Here is a 20,820-nt window from a genome sequence, read left to right as displayed (position 1 = left end):
TCTTCTTCTTATGCATTTCCCTTTGAGTTTGGAGAATCACTTCTGTATAATTCTTACATGAGAAACACTGTTTTCATCAGTTGTCGGCATTCGCTACGGGAAGTATTGCGGGATAGGATACTTTGGATGCCCTGGAGAGAAACCTTGCGATGGTCTTGATGCTTGTTGCATGACCCATGACAATTGTGTTGATTTAAAAGGTTGTTTTGGTCGTCATAATGTGTTACATGATCATATCATCATACGGAACCTTCTTCTTGTTTACTTAAAGTTGTAAGAGAAGCCTTTTTCTAATATGGTTATTTTCTTCAGGTATGACTTACGTCAACTGCCATAAGCAATTCCAGCATTGCGTTGACAGACTAAGCAAGGCAATCAAACAATCTAATGGCACAAAGGTCGGCTTCTCTACCAAATGCCCTTACTCGAAGGTGATACCAACAGTGCACAATGGAATGGATTACGGCATTTTCTTCAGTAGGATAGGTAAATTATTGAGCTCTGGTTGTTTCATTCATGTTGAGCCGGATAACTAACATATGAATAATCTTACGCAGGCAATATTTTTAAACCTCTGGCGCCAGGAAAGGCCCCCAGGGTGGAGGTGAATCTTGCTCGGAGTAAAGCGGACACAAAGGATGGCCTTGGAACAAAAGTTGCCCTTCAGAGAAAAGAAGGATCTAAAGTCTCTGCCACTTTAAACCAAAACATGAGCCCTTCTACTTAAGGACTCATAACTCCCAGTTTCTATAATGTATGCGATTATATAGTTTTGATTTAATTTCTTGCACTGAGTATTTATTTTATTTTTTACATCTCATGTGTTATTTTGGATTTCTTATGTAGTCTTGTGATTGATATTATGGTTGCATGGAGCTTCTAGATTATTATCATTTGAATTTGAAGTCGCATATGTCAAAAGAAGTGAATGTCACGATGGTGTTGAGCGGCCCTACTCGTTTACTATTCTTAGAACATTCAGCATTTCAGTCTATAAATTATACACCTATAAAGCTTTTAGTTATGAAAGGAAAATCTATATTCATCCACTTGAAAATAAAACTTATTTTTATAATCGTATCAGGACTATTTTAACATAGTGTCTGAATCCATCATTATGTCCGAAGTTCATGTGTTGTCTTCATATACAAGTCACCGCCAAGCGAAACAACCTGGTAAATGTGAAAGAAAAAATCTACAAGTTGTATTGGTCCTACCTAATAAAGTAATGGCTTAAAGGAGTAGACCTTTTACTTCTTGGTGTTTCTGTATCTTAATGGCAACTTCGCACGTTGTCTGAATTATTTTCCATGATGATGATACGCTGAAGATTTTGAGAAAGAAAACAAAAAGAGAAAGAAGATGAGAGTTAATCGCTCTCTCTTTCTCTGCCTTCTTTGTGCCCTTGCCACCGCCACTTTAGTTCACGGCCAAAGCTACACAGGTTCTCTCCTCTCCTCTCTGTCTTATGTCTTGAAACTGAGCCATGTACAATATTTTGTATCGCAAGTAATCACGCATTGTTTTTGAAGATATTTGAAAGTTGTGATATAAACAACATTTCTTGCGTTGGAAGTAACCTCTCTATCTTCTCCTCTGATTCAGGTTACATCAGCATCGATTGTGGGGCACCTCTTAACGGTATCGAGAGAGACATTGTAACTGGTATCAGCTACACCTCCGACAATGATTTCATCACCACCGGCGTAAACTTCAACGTCTCTGAAGAATACAATTACCCGGCAAACCCTACCTTACCCTACGTTCTTGCTGATTTGAAAGCTTTCCCTCAAGGAAACAGAAACTGTTACTCCTTAAAACCTTCAGATGCAAAAGAAAATCTCTACCTCATCAGAGCTTCCTTCATGTACGGAAACTACGACGGTGGTGTCAACGAAAAGGCCTTTCCTGAGTTCGATCTTTACCTGAACGTGAACTTCTGGTCAACAGTTAAGTTCAAGAACGCTTCTGAGCAAGTCTTTAAAGAGATCCTGACTTATTCAGAGTCAGAGATGATATACGTTTGCCTTGTGAATAAAGGTAAAGGAACTCCTTTTATCTCGGGCTTGGAGCTTAGGCCAGTGAACAGCTCAATCTACAATACTGAATATGGAAGAAACGTCTCATTGGTGCTCTACCAAAGATGGGACATAGGATACTTGAACGGAACAGGACGCTACCAAAACGATGTGTATGATCGTATTTGGTCTCCCTACAGTCCTGTCTATTGGAGTTCAATTAAAACCACTGGGTACATTGATGTTTTTCAGAGTGGTTATAGCCCACCTGATGAAGTTATCAAGACAGCTGCTTCACCTAAAAGCGAAGAAGAACCAATGGAACTGTCATGGACATCAGATGATCCAAATGCTAGGTTCTATGCGTATCTTTACTTTGCGGAACTCGAAAAGCTAGAGAAGAAGGAGAGTAGGAAGATGGAGATATGGTGGAACGGTTCTCCTTTTACAGAAGAAACTTTTATTTCTCCATTTGAGTATTCGACGACTCTGTCTGCTTCAAGATCTTTCACTAGTGACCACTTGATTTCTCTTAAAAAGACAGAAGATTCAACACTTCCACCAATGCTCAATGCCATTGAGATCTTTACAGTGCAATCTCTTGATGAATTCTCCACTGCAATAGAAGAAGGTGTGTTTGCATATATCTATACTTCGAATCTGTAAGATTGTAAGCGATGGGTTTTCACAGTTTCTCTTGTTACTTGCAGTTCAAGCGATGGAAAACATAAGATCAACATATAAAGTGAAAAAGGTTTGGAGTGGTGATCCTTGCTCTCCAAGACTATACCCTTGGGAAGGTATTGGATGCAGCTACAACAACAGCACTAATCATATCACGTCCCTGAACCTTAGTTCAAGCGAGTTACAAGGACCAATAGTAATGACATTTAGAAATCTCTCTCTTCTTGAGTCACTGTAAGTATACAGATACAAGCCATACATACACATTTTCCACTACTTTTATTCAGATTAACTGTTAAGAGAAGTATGCATTGTTTTCAGGGATTTATCAAACAATGACCTACAACAGAATGTGCCTGAGTTTTTGGCTGCTCTAAAACATTTGAAAACACTGTAAGTGACCAGACATATATATAACCTTGATCTATATGAATTTGTCTATTTACATGTTACTTTTGTTGCAAGGAACTTGAAAGGAAATAACTTCACTGGGTTTATCCCAAAATCTCTTATGGAAAAATTTAACAATGGCTTACTTGCACTTAGGTAATGTTTTATAACATTTTAAAGAAACGTTATTCACCTCAAGTACTTTCTCACTCCGACTGTTATTGATTCTGCTGTGTTTTTGTCTCCAGTGTGGATGATAAAAACCTTTGTAACTCAAGCTCATGTCAAGAAAAGAAGAAGAACAACATGGTCGTGCCAATAGCTGTAGCCACATCAGTGATCGTTCTCCTTGTGGTACTGGTTATTATATGGATCATACTAAGGCAAAGAAAAAGAGGTGAGGAGTTTGGAGTTTGTATTTCACGGTTATAAATTGAAGTATCTACTTGCTGAAAGGAAAAAAATCGAATATTTAGTTTCAGGAGCCAGTAGTGAGGGACCAGGACCAATCCCACCTTCAGGAAAGAGAAGGTTCGGAGACAATGCAGGACCAGGACCATTCCTGCTGCCTTCGGGAAAGAGAAGATTCACATATGATGAAGTCTCTAGCATTACAAACAACTTCAATAAAGTAATCGGTAAAGGAGGGTTTGGTATTGTGTACCTCGGTTCCCTAGAAGATGGGACTAAAATAGCTGTAAAGATGATTAAAGATTCTTTATCTACGATACCTAATGGAACATCATCATCTTCATCATCAACACGAGCTTCCAAAGAGTTCCAAGTCGAGGTAATTTTAAGAACACAAAAAAATTAAAATTACTGGATAGTGTTCTGAAGTGTAAAATGTTTTGCAGGCAGAGCTTCTTTTGACAGTCCATCACCGGAACTTAGCATCATTTGTCGGATACTGCGACGATGAACGTAGTACAGCTCTCATATATGAGTACATGGCCAATGGAAACTTGCAGGAGTATCTTTCAAGTGAGAAGGCAGAGTATCTTAGCTGGGAAAATAGACTACATATAGCCATAGACTCTGCACAAGGTTAGTCAAAACCAAGATTTCAAACCTGGTTTAGTCTGGTTCAGGTGTGAAACTTGTGTTTAATTTTTTTTCCACTTGGCAGGGTTGGAGTATTTGCACCATGGATGCAGACCACCAATAATACACAGAGACGTTAAAACAGCAAACATTCTGTTGAACGATAACTTGGAAGCCAAGATTGCTGATTTTGGCGTTTCTAAAGTCTTCCCTGATGACGATCTCACCCACGTAGAGACTGCTGTCATGGGCACTCCCGGCTACATTGATCCTGAGTAAGTTTCGTTAAACATCACCGGTTTAGCTTAGCCAATTCAGATCAGATGATCAGGCTCGGTTTAGTGAATCTAAGGTGGCTAATTCAAGTTTAGCAAGAATAATAGTAACAAAGTTAATTAGATCCAAGTTAAACACATTTCACGTGTGCATGCATGGTAACAGATACTACAGAACCTTCATGTTGAACGAGAAGAGCGATGTGTACAGTTTCGGGATCGTGCTTCTTGAACTCATCATCGGCCAGCGAGCCATCGTGAGAACAAAAGAGGGAGAAAAAGTCAGCATCATCCATTTCGTCGAGCCTTTCTTGGAGACCGGAGAGCTTGGCGGCATCGTGGACCCGCTGCTTCAGGGAGACTACTCATCAGACTCAGCATGGAATTTTGTGGAGGTGGCAATGTCTTGCGTCAGAGAAAGAGGGTTTAACAGACCAGCAATGAACCAGATCGTGTCTGAGCTGCAACAGTGCTTAGCTGCTGAGCTTGCTCGTGAGCCAGAGAGATCATCATTAGAAGGAAGTGGTGAGAGAGAATATAGTAAGCAAAATATCTTAAGAGATGTTTGATCATTTATGCAAATCTTTTTGTGTGTCTATGTGTGTGTTCATATATATGATTGAGTCTAATTTTTTTAAAGGGTTTTACTCCATTTTTTTATTTAAAAGTTTGTTTTTGTTTTTATTTATGATATATATAAATATCTGAGAAAATCTTTCTGCATAGCACAACGTCTAGAGTCTCCAACCTTCTAATAACGCTTTGATGAACAAAGTGACCATTGCAGTCAGTCACCAAGTCATCCAGCACCATCTAGTTGAAGCTTTCAAAGTTAGTTACATATAAGGGCACATATTTTTTCCGTTTTAGGCTCTGCGAGAGTCCGGATCGGCACTGACTAAACTGTTCTAGTTTTGTACATTTTCTACATGATTGTTTCTGTAAATGGTTATGAATGAAAGGAAATAAAGCTAACCTTGATGAAGCCAAGACTAAGTCACGATTAACGATCTCATGGAGAATCTCTTTGTTAAAGAGACTGATTTTAGTTCCAACTAAGTTGAAGTGAAAATTTATTTGAAAAAGTTCTATTTGTGAAAATGAGCAAGAGACTCGATGACTACGTGGATATCTTTGAACTCAGAAATCATATTTTATGTCTAACACATTAATAATATTCTTGATTAACTTGACCGAGAATAAATTGTCAAATTTTCTAAAAATCAAATAAATTATTTGGATTCTAATATTGAAAATATACAAATAGGTCTTAGAGAACATTATTATATTTTGAAATTTTATTTTAATTTTTTTTGTTACATGGAAACAAAAGTATTTGACTAAGATTCTATTAATGTAATCACTCTTAAATTTTAGTTGCTCTTCATTTCGCCAATGCCTTTTCATATAGTTCTTATAGCCAAAAAATAAATAATCAATAGTTAAAATTTCAAAATGCATATTGGTTGATTTTAACATTAAAACAAAACTTGATTTATACGTTAATTTAACCATAATTGATCAAAATTTAAATATACAAGATATAGAGAATAACTTGATTTTAACTAATATTATTTTAACTTAATTACCAGTTTATATGTATTTTCTGCTATTGAAAAGAAAAGATAAAAAAAAAAATTTTTACTAATTTCAAAATTGTAGTCACCAAAGATACTACAACATTACATTTACATCATATATATATATACTCAAATGCAATTTTTTAAAAAATCTAAATTTAATTAAAACATATGGAAAATCTATAGTTATTGTAATAATGTAGTTTAAGATCTGCTAAACTATAACTTAGATATATCCTTCCTAAAGTGTTGATAATGCCATTTATAACATTAAAAATACTAATACAATAAGTTTACAAAGGGTTGTGATTTACTGTATTTTAGTTATTGGAGTTATTAGGTGGCAAAAAATTCAAGAACGTTTTTATAACGCGTCATCATCATCATTGTCATCGATCTTGAGCTGAGCACTATATAAGCATTTGTAGAAAAGTCAATTTCACCTTTATCCTCTTATTCATCTCTTTCATCTTCTTCTCCATCGTCTCGAAAGTTTGATACTTTTTCCTCTGGTTACGGTTCCCGTGAAGATACTTGACCCATTTGATCTTCAAATAAAACCCCAAATCTCCCCCCCCCCCCATTCAGTTGCCTGATCAGAGACTCCCAGACCTTAAAGGCCTAACTTTTTTTTTTTAGTTTTCGTCGTCTCTTGTCTCCATGAAGAAGGTGCTTCATCGAAGCTTTAAGCCTGCGAAATGGTAAATTCTTTTTTTTTCTTCTGCGTCTCTAATCGATTGCAATTTTTATGTTTTGTAACGTTTCCTGTTTTTTTGTTGTTGTAATGAAGCAAAATCACATTGCAAATGGCGGCTTCGCGGCTGAAAATACTGAAGAACAAGAAGGACACACAGATCAAGCAGTTGAGGAGAGAGCTGGCTCAGTTGCTCGAATCCGGTCAGACCCAGACCGCTCTAATCCGGGTAAAGCAATCAAAATCGGATCTTTCATGAATCCATCATTGTAGAGTGCTTATGCTTGTTAATGATTATTTTCTCAAAGGTGGAGCATGTAGTGAGAGAAGAGAAGACAGTGGCTGCTTATGAGCTCGTTGGTATCTACTGTGAACTTATCGTTGCTCGTTTGGGTGTCATTGACTCGCAAAAGTAAAGCACAAATATCCCAAAGTTTTATTTACACTTTTTTTTTGTTTTTAATCTGTAGTGTGTTGTTGATCATTGTTTGTTTGATCTTCAGGACATGCCCTAATGATCTTAAGGAAGCTGTTGCTAGTGTCCTATACGCTTCCAAAAGGTTAACAGATGTCGCCGAGCTAGCTGATGTCGTTAAGCATTTCTCTGCAAAGTATGGAAAAGATTTTGTTTCTGCTGCTGTTGGGTTGCAACCAGACTCTGGTGTGAGCCGCTTGGTATGTTGGTTGCTTGTGATATTGTATTCTTTTCTCTGATGTTTGTAGGAGAGAGCCATTCTTGTTGATGATGATTCTTTCTCTCTCTATGTATGATGCTTAGTTGGTGGATAAGTTGTCTGTTAAAGCTCCTGATGGCCCAACGAAGAACAAACTGTTGAAGGAGATTGCTACGGAGCATAATGTAACATGGGAACCAGAAACTTTGGTTCAGCCAGATCCAAAGGAAACTGTATTGTCGGTTAGTAACTACTTGGTGTTGGTTTCATCCGCCTCTTTCTTTAGTATCTGTTTCCTCAGTAGCGTTTTCAATTTCTTTGAGCAGAGTGGAGCAAGTTCCTCTCAGTCAGTGAGTGGAATGAGCTCAGGTTCTTCAAGGATCCCACACAATCAACCTCCCAATTTTCAAGCTCCAGCTACTGTTAATGTGGCACAGAACTTATATGAAACTGATGGAAGATCTTCAAGCCGCACTGCATCTACTGATCACTATCATCAAGATCCAAGACCTTCGGGTTAGTTTTTTCCATTAAAAAGCGTTTTGTTTGATGTTTGTTCTGTTTGTGTTGATCGCGTTAGATGATAACAAATCGTTTTCTTTTTCAATACAGGAGATAGAACTGATGGCAGAGATCACAGACCTCCGAATCCAGGTTATGTGGATTCATCTCCATATGAAACAGAATTTGCTGATGCTACGGCTGCTGCTCGTGCAGCTGCTGAATCTGCTGAAAGAGCCAGTTTTGCTGCTCGTGCGGCTGCTGAGCTTTCAAGCAAAGAAAGGATGAGGACGACGATGCAGAGTTCCACAGAGTCGCTGACATCATCCTCTTATGATACTTTAAGAAACGAGGCCTCACATAGACATGGTAGTAGCAGCTCAAATGTGCAAAGCGGAGGTTTTGTTACAGAAGAAATGTCAGGAAGCAGTTACAGGCAAGAAGAAGATCAATCTACTGCTAGGACAGAGCTTTCTAAGAAGAATGTTTATGAGCAATCAGAAAATGCTTCATGGAAGAGAGGTCATTCTCGAGATAGCTCATTGGAGATGGAGCGGCCAAGTAAAGATGATATCAACGTTAGCTGTTCAGAAGATGTCCAACTCAAGAAACAGTCAAGCTTGGCTTCTTCAGGATCACACAGAAGCTATTTTTCTGATGATGATAACGCCGCCACCTCGGATCATATCGATGCACCGAGCATCTTTGAGGACAAACGTTTTCAGAGCACTGTTGAAGATACAGAGAGACAGAATCACGGTCATGATGTTGCTCCGGCTTTTGATGATCATAGCTCGTTTTTCTTCGATGAACCTCAATTCGACACAGAAGATTATGGCGATGAACAAGAACATGGATTAGGATTTTCATTACTTGGAAGCAACAGCAATATGCCATCAGAGACACATTCATGGAGTTTCAAAGGAGACAAGTCTCTGGGACAACCTAGCTCATCAACCTCGCAGGTTCTTGAAAAGGAGAAGCCAAGTTCTCCGTTATTTGATGATTGTCCTACAAGTCCTCCAGCTTCTCTGCATGATCCCGAGCCGTCTGCAAAGTTTGACGATTATGACCGAGATTCTGAAAGTGAGGAAGACGATAAAGGAATACTTTCTGGAAGTGTAGAAGAAAAGCCAAAGGTGGCATCTCACAAGTCACCAACAGCTGAAGTTCCTGACGATTTAGGACGCTACTTTTTCCCCTCAGACACAGAAGACCAAGGAGATGATTCCCTGCCACATGAAGAGTCAGACGCAGAAACTCCTAAAGGTTTGAGCTTTGGACCTCTGGCCGATGAACTTCATGATGAAAAGACACTCCCACCTTATGGAATGAGCCCGCCAAGAGAGAAGATATTGCCTACGTCTGTAAAAGAGCATGTCCAAACAGAGGTTGATCCGCCTTTACAGACAGTTTCGTCCAGAAAAGATCTTTACACTCAGAAAGCAAGTAACCCGGACAAAAGACCAAGCTCTATACCTCCTTCATATTCATCTTCAAGTGATGATGAAACAGAGATGGAACTTCGAAAGAGAGTTTCTATAAGAAATCAAGATAAAAGAACTGAGCTAAGCACACGGCTGACTCATCCTCCTTCGCGTGTCACCACCCATGATGACTCGAAGGAAGGTATCCCGACTCGAGCTTCTGTTAGAAGTCAAGAGAAGAGGACCAACAAGACCACCCCTGCTGTTACCTCATATTTCCACTCAGTGTCCAGTGACGATGAAGATGATGAGAGAGAGCTCCGTAGAGGTGGTTCAAGCATTCAAACCAAGCCGTCTATATCCATCTCAAGAAGAACAAAGGGGCAAGAGAGAAAATCATCCCTGTTCACTGCAAAAACTGAGAAAGTCTCTCATGATCAGGACTCTATCCCAAAGCTAATATCTGAGGCCAAGCCACTGGCTAAGAAACAAGAGTCAGCTTCTTCCAGCTCTCTTCCAAAAACTGTTAAAGTTTCTCACGATCAAGAATCTCCTCCAAAGCTAGCTTATAAGGCCAAACCACAGGCTGATAAAGAAAGGCCAGCTTCATCTTCAAGTTCTATTCCAGAAACCGTGACATCACCAGAACAAGTAACTCCAGCGAAGCAGAAAGCTAGCCATGTTCATCCCAAGCTCCCAGATTACGACGACATATTTTCCAAGCTCGGGGCTCTGCGTCGCTGAACTTTTACTCATCTACCCGTTTGTTATTATATATCATATTCACTGTTTTGTCAACTCTTATTCTTTTGTTTGATTTTTTGCTTGAAGACTGAACTTGAGAGTATCCTGAGGATTATTTCCCTGCTATGAGATTACTTCATTTGTTATGTACAAAACATATATACTTGAATTTCTTATCAAGTTGTTGTGTAGTTTCATATATAGCTGATAGTTATGAGAACTGAGTATATGTTGAACAAACTGATAAGTAATCTTGATTAGTGTACTGTAGATTATATTTTCTATTTTTAGAACGAACAGAGATGACATATCACATTCATAATAGATGAAACAGTTTAGCAAACACAGCTACTAAACAAACGTTTGTAAAACCAACGGATGAACTTCATCAGACAACAATATGTTTGAAATGCTTCATAAGTAAGATGTTTGAATTTTAACAAGCAAATGTGTACTTTAATTGCCCATTTGTTCAAAGACAATGCAAGATACCAAAACAAAGAACCACATGAATAACATGTTCTAAGGATCGAAATTTCGAGCATGCCTCTCTTGCCATGTGTTAGATTAGGCTCTTCAGTAAAAGAAACCAAGAACCTGACCACCAACATTGCGTTTAATAGCTTCTTCATGGTCCAAAATCCCATCCGGAGTTGTGACTACTACATAACCCCACTGCATGGAACAAATCCAACAAGGTTAATCAGAGGGGCATATCTGGATACGGAGAGAGAATAAACTCAAGACAAACCTGACGTGTTGGAAGTGTGCGTTCAGTGTATGCCTCAATCTCTTTTGCCTTGACGTCTTGCCTATAGGTAAGAGCTTTGCAGTCATTAACCCTCCCTTGAAGATCAACGGTTATCCTACCAACTCTATGTGGATCATAGACTTGAAAGTTCTTGATATAACCTACAAATTAACATACCATTTCAGAGAAAGACAGATTTTAACACACAACTATCAAAGATATAGACATACTTACAACCACTTGAAACCCCTATCTTATCTAGAGATGTGAACCATAAACAATCCATCTATAATAAGAATATATCACCAACCACATTATGAAACCCCGAAATAAGATATAAAGGTATAAACAAAAGCACATCAAAAGCAATCAAGATCACCATTAGCATCAAAAAAAGTTAGTTCTCAGAAGCAAAAATAAAAAAAAATAAAAACATCAAATTTCATTACAAGTTTCAATCTTCTTCACAGTTAACAGATCCTTCACACCAAAGTTTCATCAATGGATGGATCAAATGAAAAAAAAAGTCATCTTGTTTCGATAAATAGACGAACTTGGGATGAAAGTTAAACCTTTTTCCTTCATGATTCGGAGGAAGGAAGACATGACGGTGGAGATAGGTTTAAGCTCCACCGAAGCTTTCCCTCGCCTCTCCGCATTCACAATCGTCCTCAACGCATCGTTCAAAATCCTCCTCCCCATTTTTCGATTTTCCGACAGCCGCTTCACAACTCAATAAAGGGTTTTACTTCTCCGTTCAGAACAAAAACTGTGGGCATTTGTGTTATTTTCAAAGTTCCTAAAGGGTATTATGGACTTTTAATATTCCACACGTGCGAGCTCTTACCCACACGTGACTTGTCTTAACTATAAATATCTCTCGTCTCGCATCGTCTCTTTCCTCTTCCCTCATTTTTACCCCCATGGACGATTTACCTCCAGAGCTCGTGGTGAAAATCCTGAACCGACTCAACGATTCCGAAGACCTAGCTCGATCCCGCGTCGCGTCCAAGAGACTCAACTCCCTTTGGAGGGAAGTACGCGCCGTGAACCTCGTCTGCACTCTGCCACGGTACTCCAAATCGCGTTCGATCGCCGTCACGCCGTTCAAGACGATCTTCAAGAACCTGGTCGAAGATTCTAGAAATGTTAGGTCCGTTTCGGTCGGGGTCGATAGGGCGCTGAGCGGGATGACGTTCGACGACTTGGCTGAAGAGGATTCCGACGAGTTGTACCTGACGGATGTCGAATTCGTGCGGGTGTGGCTGCCTAGGGTTCGCGATGATCTGGAGACGTTGTCGATTTCGGATTTTTGGATTCAATCTTGCTGGAGAAGGTCGGATGTTTTGGCGCTCGTTTCTTCAAATTGTAAGTTTGCTAAGAAAATATGATGATGATGATGATAATGAAGTTGATGATGATGATGATGATGTAGGGAATGAGTAATTGTAGCTGTGATGAATTTATACATTTATGGGATCTATCTTGTGGTGATGATAATATATGATTGCTAAACAAAGATGATTATGATGATGGTGGTGGTGATAGTGATAGTGATGATAATATATCATCTCAATCTCAGAAAAGTTGCTCAGAAATGATGATGATGATGATGATGATGATAGCATTCTTTAGTTAAATGGAAACTGGGAAGCTTTTTGACTAGCGGTTCTAAGGAAATGGATATAAGATGATGATGTAGTTTAATAGCTCAAACGTGATTTATTTTATGAATGTAGTAATCGGAGCTGTAGTAAATGTCATTTGCTTTCAGCTTTTCAGGAAATTTTCTATGTAATTACAGGAAGTAATGTGGGATCATTAGGTATTGAGTTTCTATCTTGCAGGTAGTAAGTTAGTCAAACTGGAGGTGAAGAATGCTTGGCTCTCAGTTGTTGGTCTAACTCAGATGCCTAACCTCAGACATTTGACCCTAGAGTTCATCAGACTCGACGATGAGAATCTAAAGATGGTTAATGATTGTTTCCCTTTTCTTCAAGTCCTGAATTTGATCGGTGTTGGTGGACTTAAGGAACCGCGAATCCATTTACTGCACCTAAAGAGTTGCCACTGGACAGTGTCGAATGCACCGCTTTCATTGGCTATCCTCGCGCCGAACCTCCTTGAGCTCAGGCTGAAATGCAACAAACCCAAGTCTCTCGTCTTGGAAACACCCAAGTTGGTGAAGTTCTGTCTTTCTGTAGAAGACGCTGAAGGTGTTAGTTTCTCAGAGCTTGGAGAATTGGATACGTTAGAGGTTGTATCTCCTGATATGTACAGGCTAATCAGAAACACCCGTTTTGGCAACAAGATAAGGAAGCTTGCAGTGGATTCAGTCAAGACGATTGAAGATTCTGAAAGGCTGAAACTTGGATTGGGAACACTCCTCGAAGCATTCCCTGGCATCGTTTCTCTTACTCTGAGTCATGTGACTTGGTCAAACATCAAAAGATATTTCCAACGCGAAGGTCTAGTACATATGAAGGGAGCAGATACTACCCTGAAGCAGATAACAGCACGTGTTCAGACGTCAGATTATGCTGACGTTTCGTTCATCAGGTATATACTCCATAACTGTAAAGGTTTGACAGATGTGAGACTGATGATGCATCAGGACACAGATCCTAGAGTAAGAGATTTATTGATCTCTGCGTGCACGATGAGTAACCAAAGAGTGAGATGGAGGTGGGGAACGTGGGCTGAAGGAGGTGAAGACATTTGGGTATCCAATGGCACCTAAGGAATAAAAGTTCAAGCCAGAATCTTGAATTTCTTCTGTATATAATTGTGATGGTACTGATAATCAAGAATCTAGTTTGATCTGTATTTTGTGTTCTGTACTGAATCTTGTAAGGGTTTCATATAGAGTTTGTATTATTGTATACAAATATAGATAGCAAGTGACCATGTAATAACTAACGATATTCAAAAGACCTGGATCGAATCATGTTATATGGCTATTTTTGTTACAAATATTCGAACCCGTTTTAGATATCCAAAAAGAACAACATGTACCTAAATGGACAGATAATGTTCATGTCTAACTGATTTTATAAATTGATAAAAAAATTCTTTATATATGTTTGGCTAAACTAAGTGAAATAAAAAGAGTTATTTTATCAAGTATAATAATTATATGAAGTGAAAAATTAAGTAGCAATAAATGTAGCACATTTTAATTATTTTGATTTATGTTATTATCTTATTCATAAAAACATATCTTTGAACTATGTTTTTGGGTATTTAATTTTCCACCGATTGAAACTAAGAAAAATATTTTATTAAAATAAAGTAAACCAAACGTTTAATTATATGTAAAACCTAATTATTTAACATTTTTATTTTATAATTGACACAAAGTTAATATTGATTAACTAATAAATAAAAATATACACTTTTATTATTATGGTAATATAATTAATGATGTAAATTATATTAAGGTAATATAATTAATTAAATTGTTAAATTAAGTGAAATATGGAAACACAATTAATAGATACTTCTAGTTATGTATCCAAACAAATTTCATTAATATTACTATTCAATTTTCCAAACACTCCCAAATTTTTTGATCTTCCTATTCAAATCTCCCAACACTCTAATTTTGTACTTGAATTTTAATAAGATAACTAGATTATGATCCGCGCTTTAGAAGCGCGGAATATTTTACGATGAAAATTTTCACTAATAACTTAACAAATATTTTGGTAATTTTTAAAGAGTGTATTTAAAATATTTTTGCATTTAAATCAGTGTTTCTAAATTCAACCCGATTGTGATTATACCGGTTAATCCGGTGATAAGATCCTAGGATGATGCTCTGGAACTGGGAAGAGAGAACAAGGGATAATCCTTGCAAACAGAGAGACAAGGCTCGATCTGCTCCAAGGCCTGTGGGATGATGGATGATTCAAAGAGTTGCGGAAGAGACTCCTTGACACTTTTAGATGGCTAGATTGGATATGACACACCTCCTTAGGCACCTAGGGCTGCTGGATATTACACACCAACAAGAGAATTGCTCAGAGAGAATTCACAATAAGAAAACAAGTTTTTGACTGAAAAGATGATTATCTTATTACTCAATTTCGTGCCTAATATATAGGAGAGATGGCTGTACATGCACAGCATCTTGAAAACATAAGAAAGGAGTAAAACAAAGGCTCCTCTCGAAAATACAACAAAGACCAACTTAAAGACTAAATGTTTTCGAAAACAAAGACATAAAAACATAGCTTAATATATAACATAAGGTCTTCATGTGGACAGACCAAGATCAATCATCTAGGAGATAGGAGAAGTAGACTTGTGGCCTCGTTAAAAACCTTCCTTTGGAAAACCCAGTGGGACAAAACCAAAGGTTAGGAAAAGAGCACACACAAGCTACTTGCCTAGATGATGATCAGCTCTAAGGTGGAGTAGCTTGAATGATGGTTAAGGTGTCTTGGATGATCAAGCTTCGGCCAAGACCAATATATTCTTCTTGTTTCCAAACATTCTTCGATGTTGCATCCTCAGCTACAAGCTCTCCATGATCAGGTTCATGATTCCATTCCTCAGTGCTTTCCATGATCACATCATCCGGAGATCTGACAATTCAATTTAGATTTTTAAAATATTCATATTAACAAAAATCACTAAAATCCGAGACTAACCGATTGAACTGATGGATGACCAATATGTAATTTAATTTGATTTAAATTGTAATAGTTTCATAATTTGTAATTTTATAATCCAAAATTTAAAGTTCATTATTTTGCAATTTATGAAATTATGATTTTTGTACAAAATTTTAAAGAAAAAATGATAGATATAAAATATTAAGATTAATTATTGTATTGTTTGGAAACATTGATAGTAGTATAAAAATATATTGTTTGGAAGCATTGATAGTAGTATAAAGAAATAAGTATATTGTTTGGAAACATAGATAGTAGTAATGGATAGTAGTATAAAGAAAGGAACATTAGTGATTTAATGTAGGTTTAACTATAAAGTATAAAGGTGTATTTAATTTAAAAACTTACAAAATAAATGTTAGGTCCAACAGAATGTTTCTGTTTTAATAAGATAGATTTGTTGATTTTGATTTTGTTTTGAATACTCTCATCTCATATTCTAGTACTTTTTAAAATGTAAACCTCTTCACGTTTAAGACCGGAACGCACCTTTTTTTTAACATGTTTTAAGATCTTGGAAACAACTACATCTGTACAAGCAAAAATTTGATACTGAAGACATCCATGACTTACTCAGCATTCATAGGAGTTTCCAATTTATCCTGAGAGAGAGAGAGAGGACATGGAAGAACATATAATTGAATCCGTTTTCCAGTTCCACCACAACTATATAAGAGAAACTCAAGGTTAATAAAGAAAAAAAAAATCCTCTGGCCCTCATAGACTGTGTAAACGAACATAGCAAAATTTGTTGTACTCCATTTTAAACAATTACATAATGGACTTAAGTGGGAGTGTTGTGATTTTGCTTGGCCTTTTCTTAACTCACACAGCTCTAACTCTGTTTTTATGTCTTGTTTACTCTTTGTTTTGTCTTGTGTTTCATCGTAACACAAGCACACTTAAACTCTCTTTACTCTCACGTTTTCTTTATATTGTAGAGAGAAGAGAGAGCTCTTTTCATGTTAACATTGTATATTGATCTCAGGGATGTTTTACACAACATTGCACACACATATTTATAGAGATAACCGAACACTCTCGATCTTCTCCATTTCATAGCCTTATTTTATTGACTTAGGAGTACTGCTTTTCATACATAGCCCGTACTTTCTTGACTCTTCTTCTTCTTTTCTTTTTCTTGTTTAATCAAATGATACACTTCCAACAGGGAGCAACCGTTTTAAGCTGAACGGAGGAAGTTTTTAGTGAACTAACCCCGTAATCAACTTAGCTTGATCAAGCTGGCCTTTTTCACAAGCCCGTCCAGCAACACACCAACTGTGTCCAAGTTTGGGTACCACTTCTTTCTCATACAATTACATATGGTATAACCCAAATCAAACTTCCCCGCCTTACACAAATAGTGTATCATCGTCTGGTAGATCTTCGTGTTGCGTGTGTACCCTTTACCATGCATCTATTTCAACCCCATACTTGGACGGGGCATGGGGAAGGAAGTCCTGGATGCTGTGCAGATCAGGTTTCAAAGTTAAAGACTTGAAGTGCGGCAAGGACTCAATAACACCCCCTACACTTTAATTAGAAGCTGTAAATACTTCTTAATTAGTGTAATAAATAAGAGGGGTGATATTTACTCGTGGTCACAAATAAGATGGCGGTGATATGCAACACTCTCTACTCAATTCCTGTTGATAATTTGTTCACAAAAGCTTAAAGAAAAGTAGGGGAATTATTTGTGACTACGAGTAATAAAGAATATCACCACTCACGTTTCTGCTAGAATCATGAACAGCTGATAAGTTATTCCGTTAAGTGCAGAACGGTGTGGCTGCTAAGTCATGATACTTTGTATCACCACTCCAATACATGAGAAAAACGCTTGCTGGTTAAGGAAAATAAAAATATCCAAAATAAAATTTCAATCACATACCCAAAATGTTAAGAAAAATTTCAGAGACCTAAGAAAAAAAATCTAATAGACAGAGGAGAAACAAATCCAACGGTATAGAGTTTTTGGTCAGAGGTTGAGAGGTAGAGCAGATGAAAGCTTACAGTGATGCTGATGTGGAGGAGGATCAAGTGTCATGACAGCTTCTGACCACACGATGTTTCCTATAATCTCGCATGTCTTCTTGCGTCTCTCGAGAGAGATCTCAGCACACCAAATCTCCAACTTATGAGGAGCAAGCACGTCCCAGAAGATCAACATGTTGGGACCAGAGTTGCTTAGTTTGTGCCCGGGAAATATTTCATCATTTTCCATTGTCCCTAACATCTGTTCAGATCTTCTACATATCTCCCACTGATCCGACACCCGTCCACCATAGTTAACCAGCTTGGAGGCAGCGAGAGTATCCCTGAGAGCCTCCAAGCCCATCACTTCTCCCCACTCCATCTTTTCATTCCACTCCAGTTCACTTGGCTCACACCACAATATCCGCCCACCACTTAAACTGCAGTACACTACATTCTCTATCACATGCCAACACCTTTTTATTCCGGAGATATCACTATACCCTTTTTTCCATTTGCCATCACTTGGTTTGTAGGATAAACATACCCCTGAGCCATTCATAACAACCAACTTCTCTTCCTCTATAACTATGCTTTCGCACACTAAGGGATAATCACACTGAGGCGGTGGCATCGGCAGGGCATCCCAAGTTTGCTGCCTTGGGTCGAAGACCTCTCCCCACTTGCCGGACTCCCAGCCATCGCACCCTCCCAACACGTATATTTTCCCGTCCACCACGCCAGCCACGGCTGAATATCGAGCCATCCCCATGGAGGGGAGAGTGCTCCACGTGTGAGATCTACAATCCAGAAACAATACACTCGACGTGGCTCTCCCGCCAATCCTACCACCCATGATGTAGATCCCACAACCATGAGCCACCATGCAAGATGCTTCCGGAGGCTGGTAAAAATAAGATCGCACTGGGACAAGCCGTCGGTTAAGGGGGGTTTTTGGGGAGAGGGTGAACCAGCGGTGGTTTGGGTCTGGAGGGATGCGTAAGCATAGATAGATACGGTTTTCGGTGAAGCCCAAAAGGGATCGGAAGTCGTACAGCTCAGGCGAACCCACTACTGAACGGTGCCACTTGGAGAGGAGGGATAAGGAAGCATGGTCCGATCTTGAGACGCGGGCCAAGCAACTGAGTGCCATCTCATCCGGCAACATAGATAACCCACTCGGAGACGAGAAAGACAGCTTCAGTTTCTTCGTACGCGATGGTTCTTCCTCAGCGTTGCATGGATTCTTCATCGGGTTTTTATTTTGACTCCCTATGTTTTATGTTTCAGATGCCCTAATTTCTTCTGGCTCAATCTCTTGTTTCGGAATCTGCTTATGCTTGAATGAATATCAAAAACCGATCTCTCCTCCTCTATTTATAATCTGTAGGTACTTCCTTTTATTTTTTTTACACGCTGCGTCGTACTTCTTTTATTTATATATGAGTAGGAACTTCCTTATTCTTTACCCATATTTTCCTTATTATGATTCTTCATATTTTTTCATCAAATATTTCATTTTCTCGTGAATCCTTTCATTATCTCGTCTCTTTAAAATTCCCTCGAATATTCTAAACATTCTAGAAAATATACAAGAGGCCAGAAAACATCTGAAACCAGGAAACGTATCTCCTAGCTAGTCGCCCTGTCACGCCCATATAATTGGACCATAGCAATGGAGGATGCAAGTACCTCCCCCAATTCGAGTATACAATCAATTCTTATAACCAAAGATGGAGCTGATATACTAAGCTGAATATTACAATTTTATTGGAATGGAACACAATGCCAAAATGTATGTATGAAATCATATATTCATATTCAAATATTGTTTTCCTCACCCGGTAAAGTGAATCTATGTGAATTTTGCAGATCAATCAAATCTTGAGAGTTTAGGAGATCTTGATTCTATGAGTTTCCTTTCTTCTGTCAGAACCTTTGCAAACCTGTAGCATTTTACAGATTAAAGCCACTGTAACTATATAAAATAAATTTTTTAATGAAAAGAGAAGAGATTAATAATTGTTTTCATTATAAAATTTATTTTAATAAAGCTTCACCAACTTGAACAAGACCTTCCATGTTCTCTTCTGTCGATAAGTCCACTGAACTGAGCTTAAATCGCCCTTAAATGGTGTTACAAAAGTCGATTTGTTGCCTAGAGGTGAAGAATGTTTGGCTCTCAGTTGTTGGCCTGACCCAGATGTCTAATCTCAGACATTTAACCCTAGAGTAGTTCATCAGACTCGACGATGAGAATCTAGAGATGGTTAATGATTGTTTCCCTTTTCTTCAAGTACTTAATTTGATCGGTGTTGGTGGACTTAAGGAACCGCGGATCCATTTACTGCACCTAAAGAGTTGCCACTGGACAGTGTCGAATGCACCACTTTCATTGGCTATCCTCGCGCCGAACCTCCTTGAGCTCAGGCTGAAATGCAACAAACCCAAGTCTCTCGTCTTGGAAACACCCAAGTTGGTGAAGTTCTGTCTTTCTGTAGAAGACGCTGAAGGTGTTAGTTTCTCAGAGCTTGGAGAATTGGATACGTTAGAGGTTGTATCTCCTGATATGTACAGGCTAATCAGAAACACCCGTTTTGGCAACAAGATAAGGAAGCTTGCAGTGGATTCAGTCAAGACGATTGAAGATTCTGAAAGGCTGAAACTTGGATTGGGAACACTCCTCGAAGCATTCCCTTGCATCGTTTCTCTTACTCTGAGTCATGTGACTTGGTCAAACATCAAAAGATATTTCCAACGCCAAGGTCTAGTACATATGAAGGGAGCAGATACTACCCTGAAGCAGATAACAGCACGTGTTCAGACGTCAGATTATGCTGACGTTTCGTTCATCAGGTATATACTCCATAACTGTAAAGGTTTGACAGATGTGAGACTGATGATGCATCAGGACACAGATCCTAGAGTAAGAGATTTATTGATCTCTGCGTGCACGATGAGTAACCAAAGAGTGAGATGGAGGTGGGGAACGTGGGCTGAAGGAGGTGAAGACATTTGGGTATCCAATGGCACCTAAGGAATAAAAGTTCAAGCCAGAATCTTGAATTTCTTCTGTATATACTTGTGATGGTACTGATAATCAAGAATCTAGTTTGATCTGTATTTTGTGTTCTGTACTGAATCTTGTAAGGGTTTCATATAGAGTTTGTATTATTGTATACAAATATAGATAGCAAGTGACCATGTAATAACTAACGATATTCAAAAGACCTGGACCGAATCATGTTATATGGCTATTTTTGTTACAAATATTCGAACCCGTTTTAGATACCCAAAAAGAACAACATGTACCTAAATGGACAGATAATGTTCATGTTTAACTGATTTTATAAATTGATAAAAAAAATTATTTCTATGTATT

The 20,820-nt window shown here is 38.3% G+C and overlaps 6 protein-coding genes and 1 pseudogene across 6 annotated transcripts; 5 read left to right on the top strand and 2 right to left on the bottom strand.

The window, feature by feature from the left end:
- Positions 1 to 80: 80 nt before the first annotated feature.
- LOC130504469 (phospholipase A2-gamma-like) lies at positions 81 to 781 on the top strand (the record flags this gene model as incomplete). The annotated part of the gene is made up of 3 exons (XM_056999084.1): positions 81 to 200; positions 313 to 486; positions 558 to 781. Coding segments are annotated over 3 exons (464 nt in total), but the record flags the coding sequence as incomplete, so codon positions are not given.
- A 581-nt stretch (positions 782 to 1,362) lies between these two features.
- Positions 1,363 to 4,980, top strand: LOC108839539 (probable LRR receptor-like serine/threonine-protein kinase At4g29180). Its single transcript, XM_056999083.1, has 10 exons — positions 1,363 to 1,444; positions 1,606 to 2,649; positions 2,729 to 2,936; positions 3,024 to 3,095; positions 3,168 to 3,248; positions 3,341 to 3,489; positions 3,641 to 3,882; positions 3,950 to 4,139; positions 4,222 to 4,411; positions 4,578 to 4,980. The coding sequence occupies exons 1-10, from the start codon at positions 1,363 to 1,365 to the stop codon at positions 4,978 to 4,980; spliced, it is 2,661 nt and encodes an 886-aa protein (XP_056855063.1).
- A 1,449-nt stretch (positions 4,981 to 6,429) lies between these two features.
- On the top strand, positions 6,430 to 10,222 carry LOC108841832 (uncharacterized). Its single transcript, XM_018614601.2, has 7 exons — positions 6,430 to 6,692; positions 6,782 to 6,914; positions 6,994 to 7,097; positions 7,189 to 7,360; positions 7,464 to 7,601; positions 7,686 to 7,875; positions 7,972 to 10,222. The coding sequence occupies exons 1-7, from the start codon at positions 6,652 to 6,654 to the stop codon at positions 10,029 to 10,031; spliced, it is 2,838 nt and encodes a 945-aa protein (XP_018470103.1). The 5' UTR covers positions 6,430 to 6,651; the 3' UTR covers positions 10,032 to 10,222.
- Positions 10,223 to 10,432: 210 nt separating this feature from the next.
- Positions 10,433 to 11,533, bottom strand: LOC130504470 (40S ribosomal protein S15a-5). The gene is made up of 3 exons (XM_056999085.1): positions 11,355 to 11,533; positions 10,783 to 10,943; positions 10,433 to 10,706 (listed from the first exon to the last, which is right to left on the bottom strand). Exons 1-3 carry the CDS (start codon positions 11,482 to 11,484, stop codon positions 10,608 to 10,610), a joined length of 390 nt encoding a protein of 129 aa, XP_056855065.1. The 5' UTR covers positions 11,485 to 11,533; the 3' UTR covers positions 10,433 to 10,607.
- A 144-nt stretch (positions 11,534 to 11,677) lies between these two features.
- LOC108841833 (F-box/LRR-repeat protein At4g29420) lies at positions 11,678 to 13,734 on the top strand. The gene is made up of 2 exons (XM_018614602.2): positions 11,678 to 12,150; positions 12,630 to 13,734. Exons 1-2 carry the CDS (start codon positions 11,706 to 11,708, stop codon positions 13,520 to 13,522), a joined length of 1,338 nt encoding a protein of 445 aa, XP_018470104.2. The 5' UTR covers positions 11,678 to 11,705; the 3' UTR covers positions 13,523 to 13,734.
- Positions 13,735 to 17,219: 3,485 nt separating this feature from the next.
- Positions 17,220 to 18,842, bottom strand: LOC108841835 (F-box/kelch-repeat protein At4g39560-like). Its single transcript, XM_018614605.2, has 2 exons — positions 17,478 to 18,842; positions 17,220 to 17,307 (listed from the first exon to the last, which is right to left on the bottom strand). The coding sequence occupies exons 1-2, from the start codon at positions 18,688 to 18,690 to the stop codon at positions 17,234 to 17,236; spliced, it is 1,287 nt and encodes a 428-aa protein (XP_018470107.2). The 5' UTR covers positions 18,691 to 18,842; the 3' UTR covers positions 17,220 to 17,233.
- Positions 18,843 to 19,569: 727 nt separating this feature from the next.
- On the top strand, positions 19,570 to 20,710 carry LOC130504471 (F-box/LRR-repeat protein At4g29420-like; annotated as a pseudogene).
- The last annotated feature ends 110 nt before the right edge of the window (positions 20,711 to 20,820 follow it).

This window comes from Raphanus sativus, unplaced genomic scaffold, assembly GCF_000801105.2.
Source record: "Raphanus sativus cultivar WK10039 unplaced genomic scaffold, ASM80110v3 Scaffold1601, whole genome shotgun sequence".
Lineage (NCBI taxonomy): Eukaryota > Viridiplantae > Streptophyta > Magnoliopsida > Brassicales > Brassicaceae > Raphanus > Raphanus sativus.
The sequence above is the reverse complement of the archived record's forward strand: the minus strand, read 5'-3'. Positions and strand labels throughout refer to the sequence as shown.

Bases quoted from the DNA above. Each gene is read 5' to 3' on its own strand.
- LOC108839539 (XM_056999083.1), top strand. From the start codon at position 1,363: ATGAGAGTTAATCGCTCTCTCTTTCTCTGCCTTCTTTGTGCCCTTGCC. The intron at 2,650-2,728 runs GTGTGTTTGCAT...TGTTACTTGCAG, and splicing joins CTCCACTGCAATAGAAGAAG to TTCAAGCGATGGAAAACATA. The intron at 3,490-3,640 runs GTGAGGAGTTTG...GAGACAATGCAG, and splicing joins ACTAAGGCAAAGAAAAAGAG to GACCAGGACCATTCCTGCTG.
- LOC108841832 (XM_018614601.2), top strand. From the start codon at position 6,652: ATGAAGAAGGTGCTTCATCGAAGCTTTAAGCCTGCGAAATG. The intron at 6,915-6,993 runs GTAAAGCAATCA...ATTTTCTCAAAG, and splicing joins CCCAGACCGCTCTAATCCGG to GTGGAGCATGTAGTGAGAGA. The intron at 7,602-7,685 runs GTTAGTAACTAC...TTCTTTGAGCAG, and splicing joins CAAAGGAAACTGTATTGTCG to AGTGGAGCAAGTTCCTCTCA.
- LOC130504470 (XM_056999085.1), bottom strand. From the start codon at position 11,484: ATGGGGAGGAGGATTTTGAACGATGCGTTGAGGACGATTGTGAATGCG. The intron at 10,944-11,354 runs GTTTAACTTTCA...GTTAATTTGTAG, and splicing joins CCGAATCATGAAGGAAAAAG to GTTATATCAAGAACTTTCAA. The intron at 10,707-10,782 runs GTTTGTCTTGAG...TGTTCCATGCAG, and splicing joins GCACACTTCCAACACGTCAG to TGGGGTTATGTAGTAGTCAC.
- LOC108841833 (XM_018614602.2), top strand. From the start codon at position 11,706: ATGGACGATTTACCTCCAGAGCTCGTGGTGAAAATCCTGAACCGACTC. The intron at 12,151-12,629 runs GTAAGTTTGCTA...TCTATCTTGCAG, and splicing joins GGCGCTCGTTTCTTCAAATT to GTAGTAAGTTAGTCAAACTG.
- LOC108841835 (XM_018614605.2), bottom strand. From the start codon at position 18,690: ATGAAGAATCCATGCAACGCTGAGGAAGAACCATCGCGTACGAAGAAA. The intron at 17,308-17,477 runs GTAAGCTTTCAT...TTCCTTAACCAG, and splicing joins TCCTCCACATCAGCATCACT to CAAGCGTTTTTCTCATGTAT.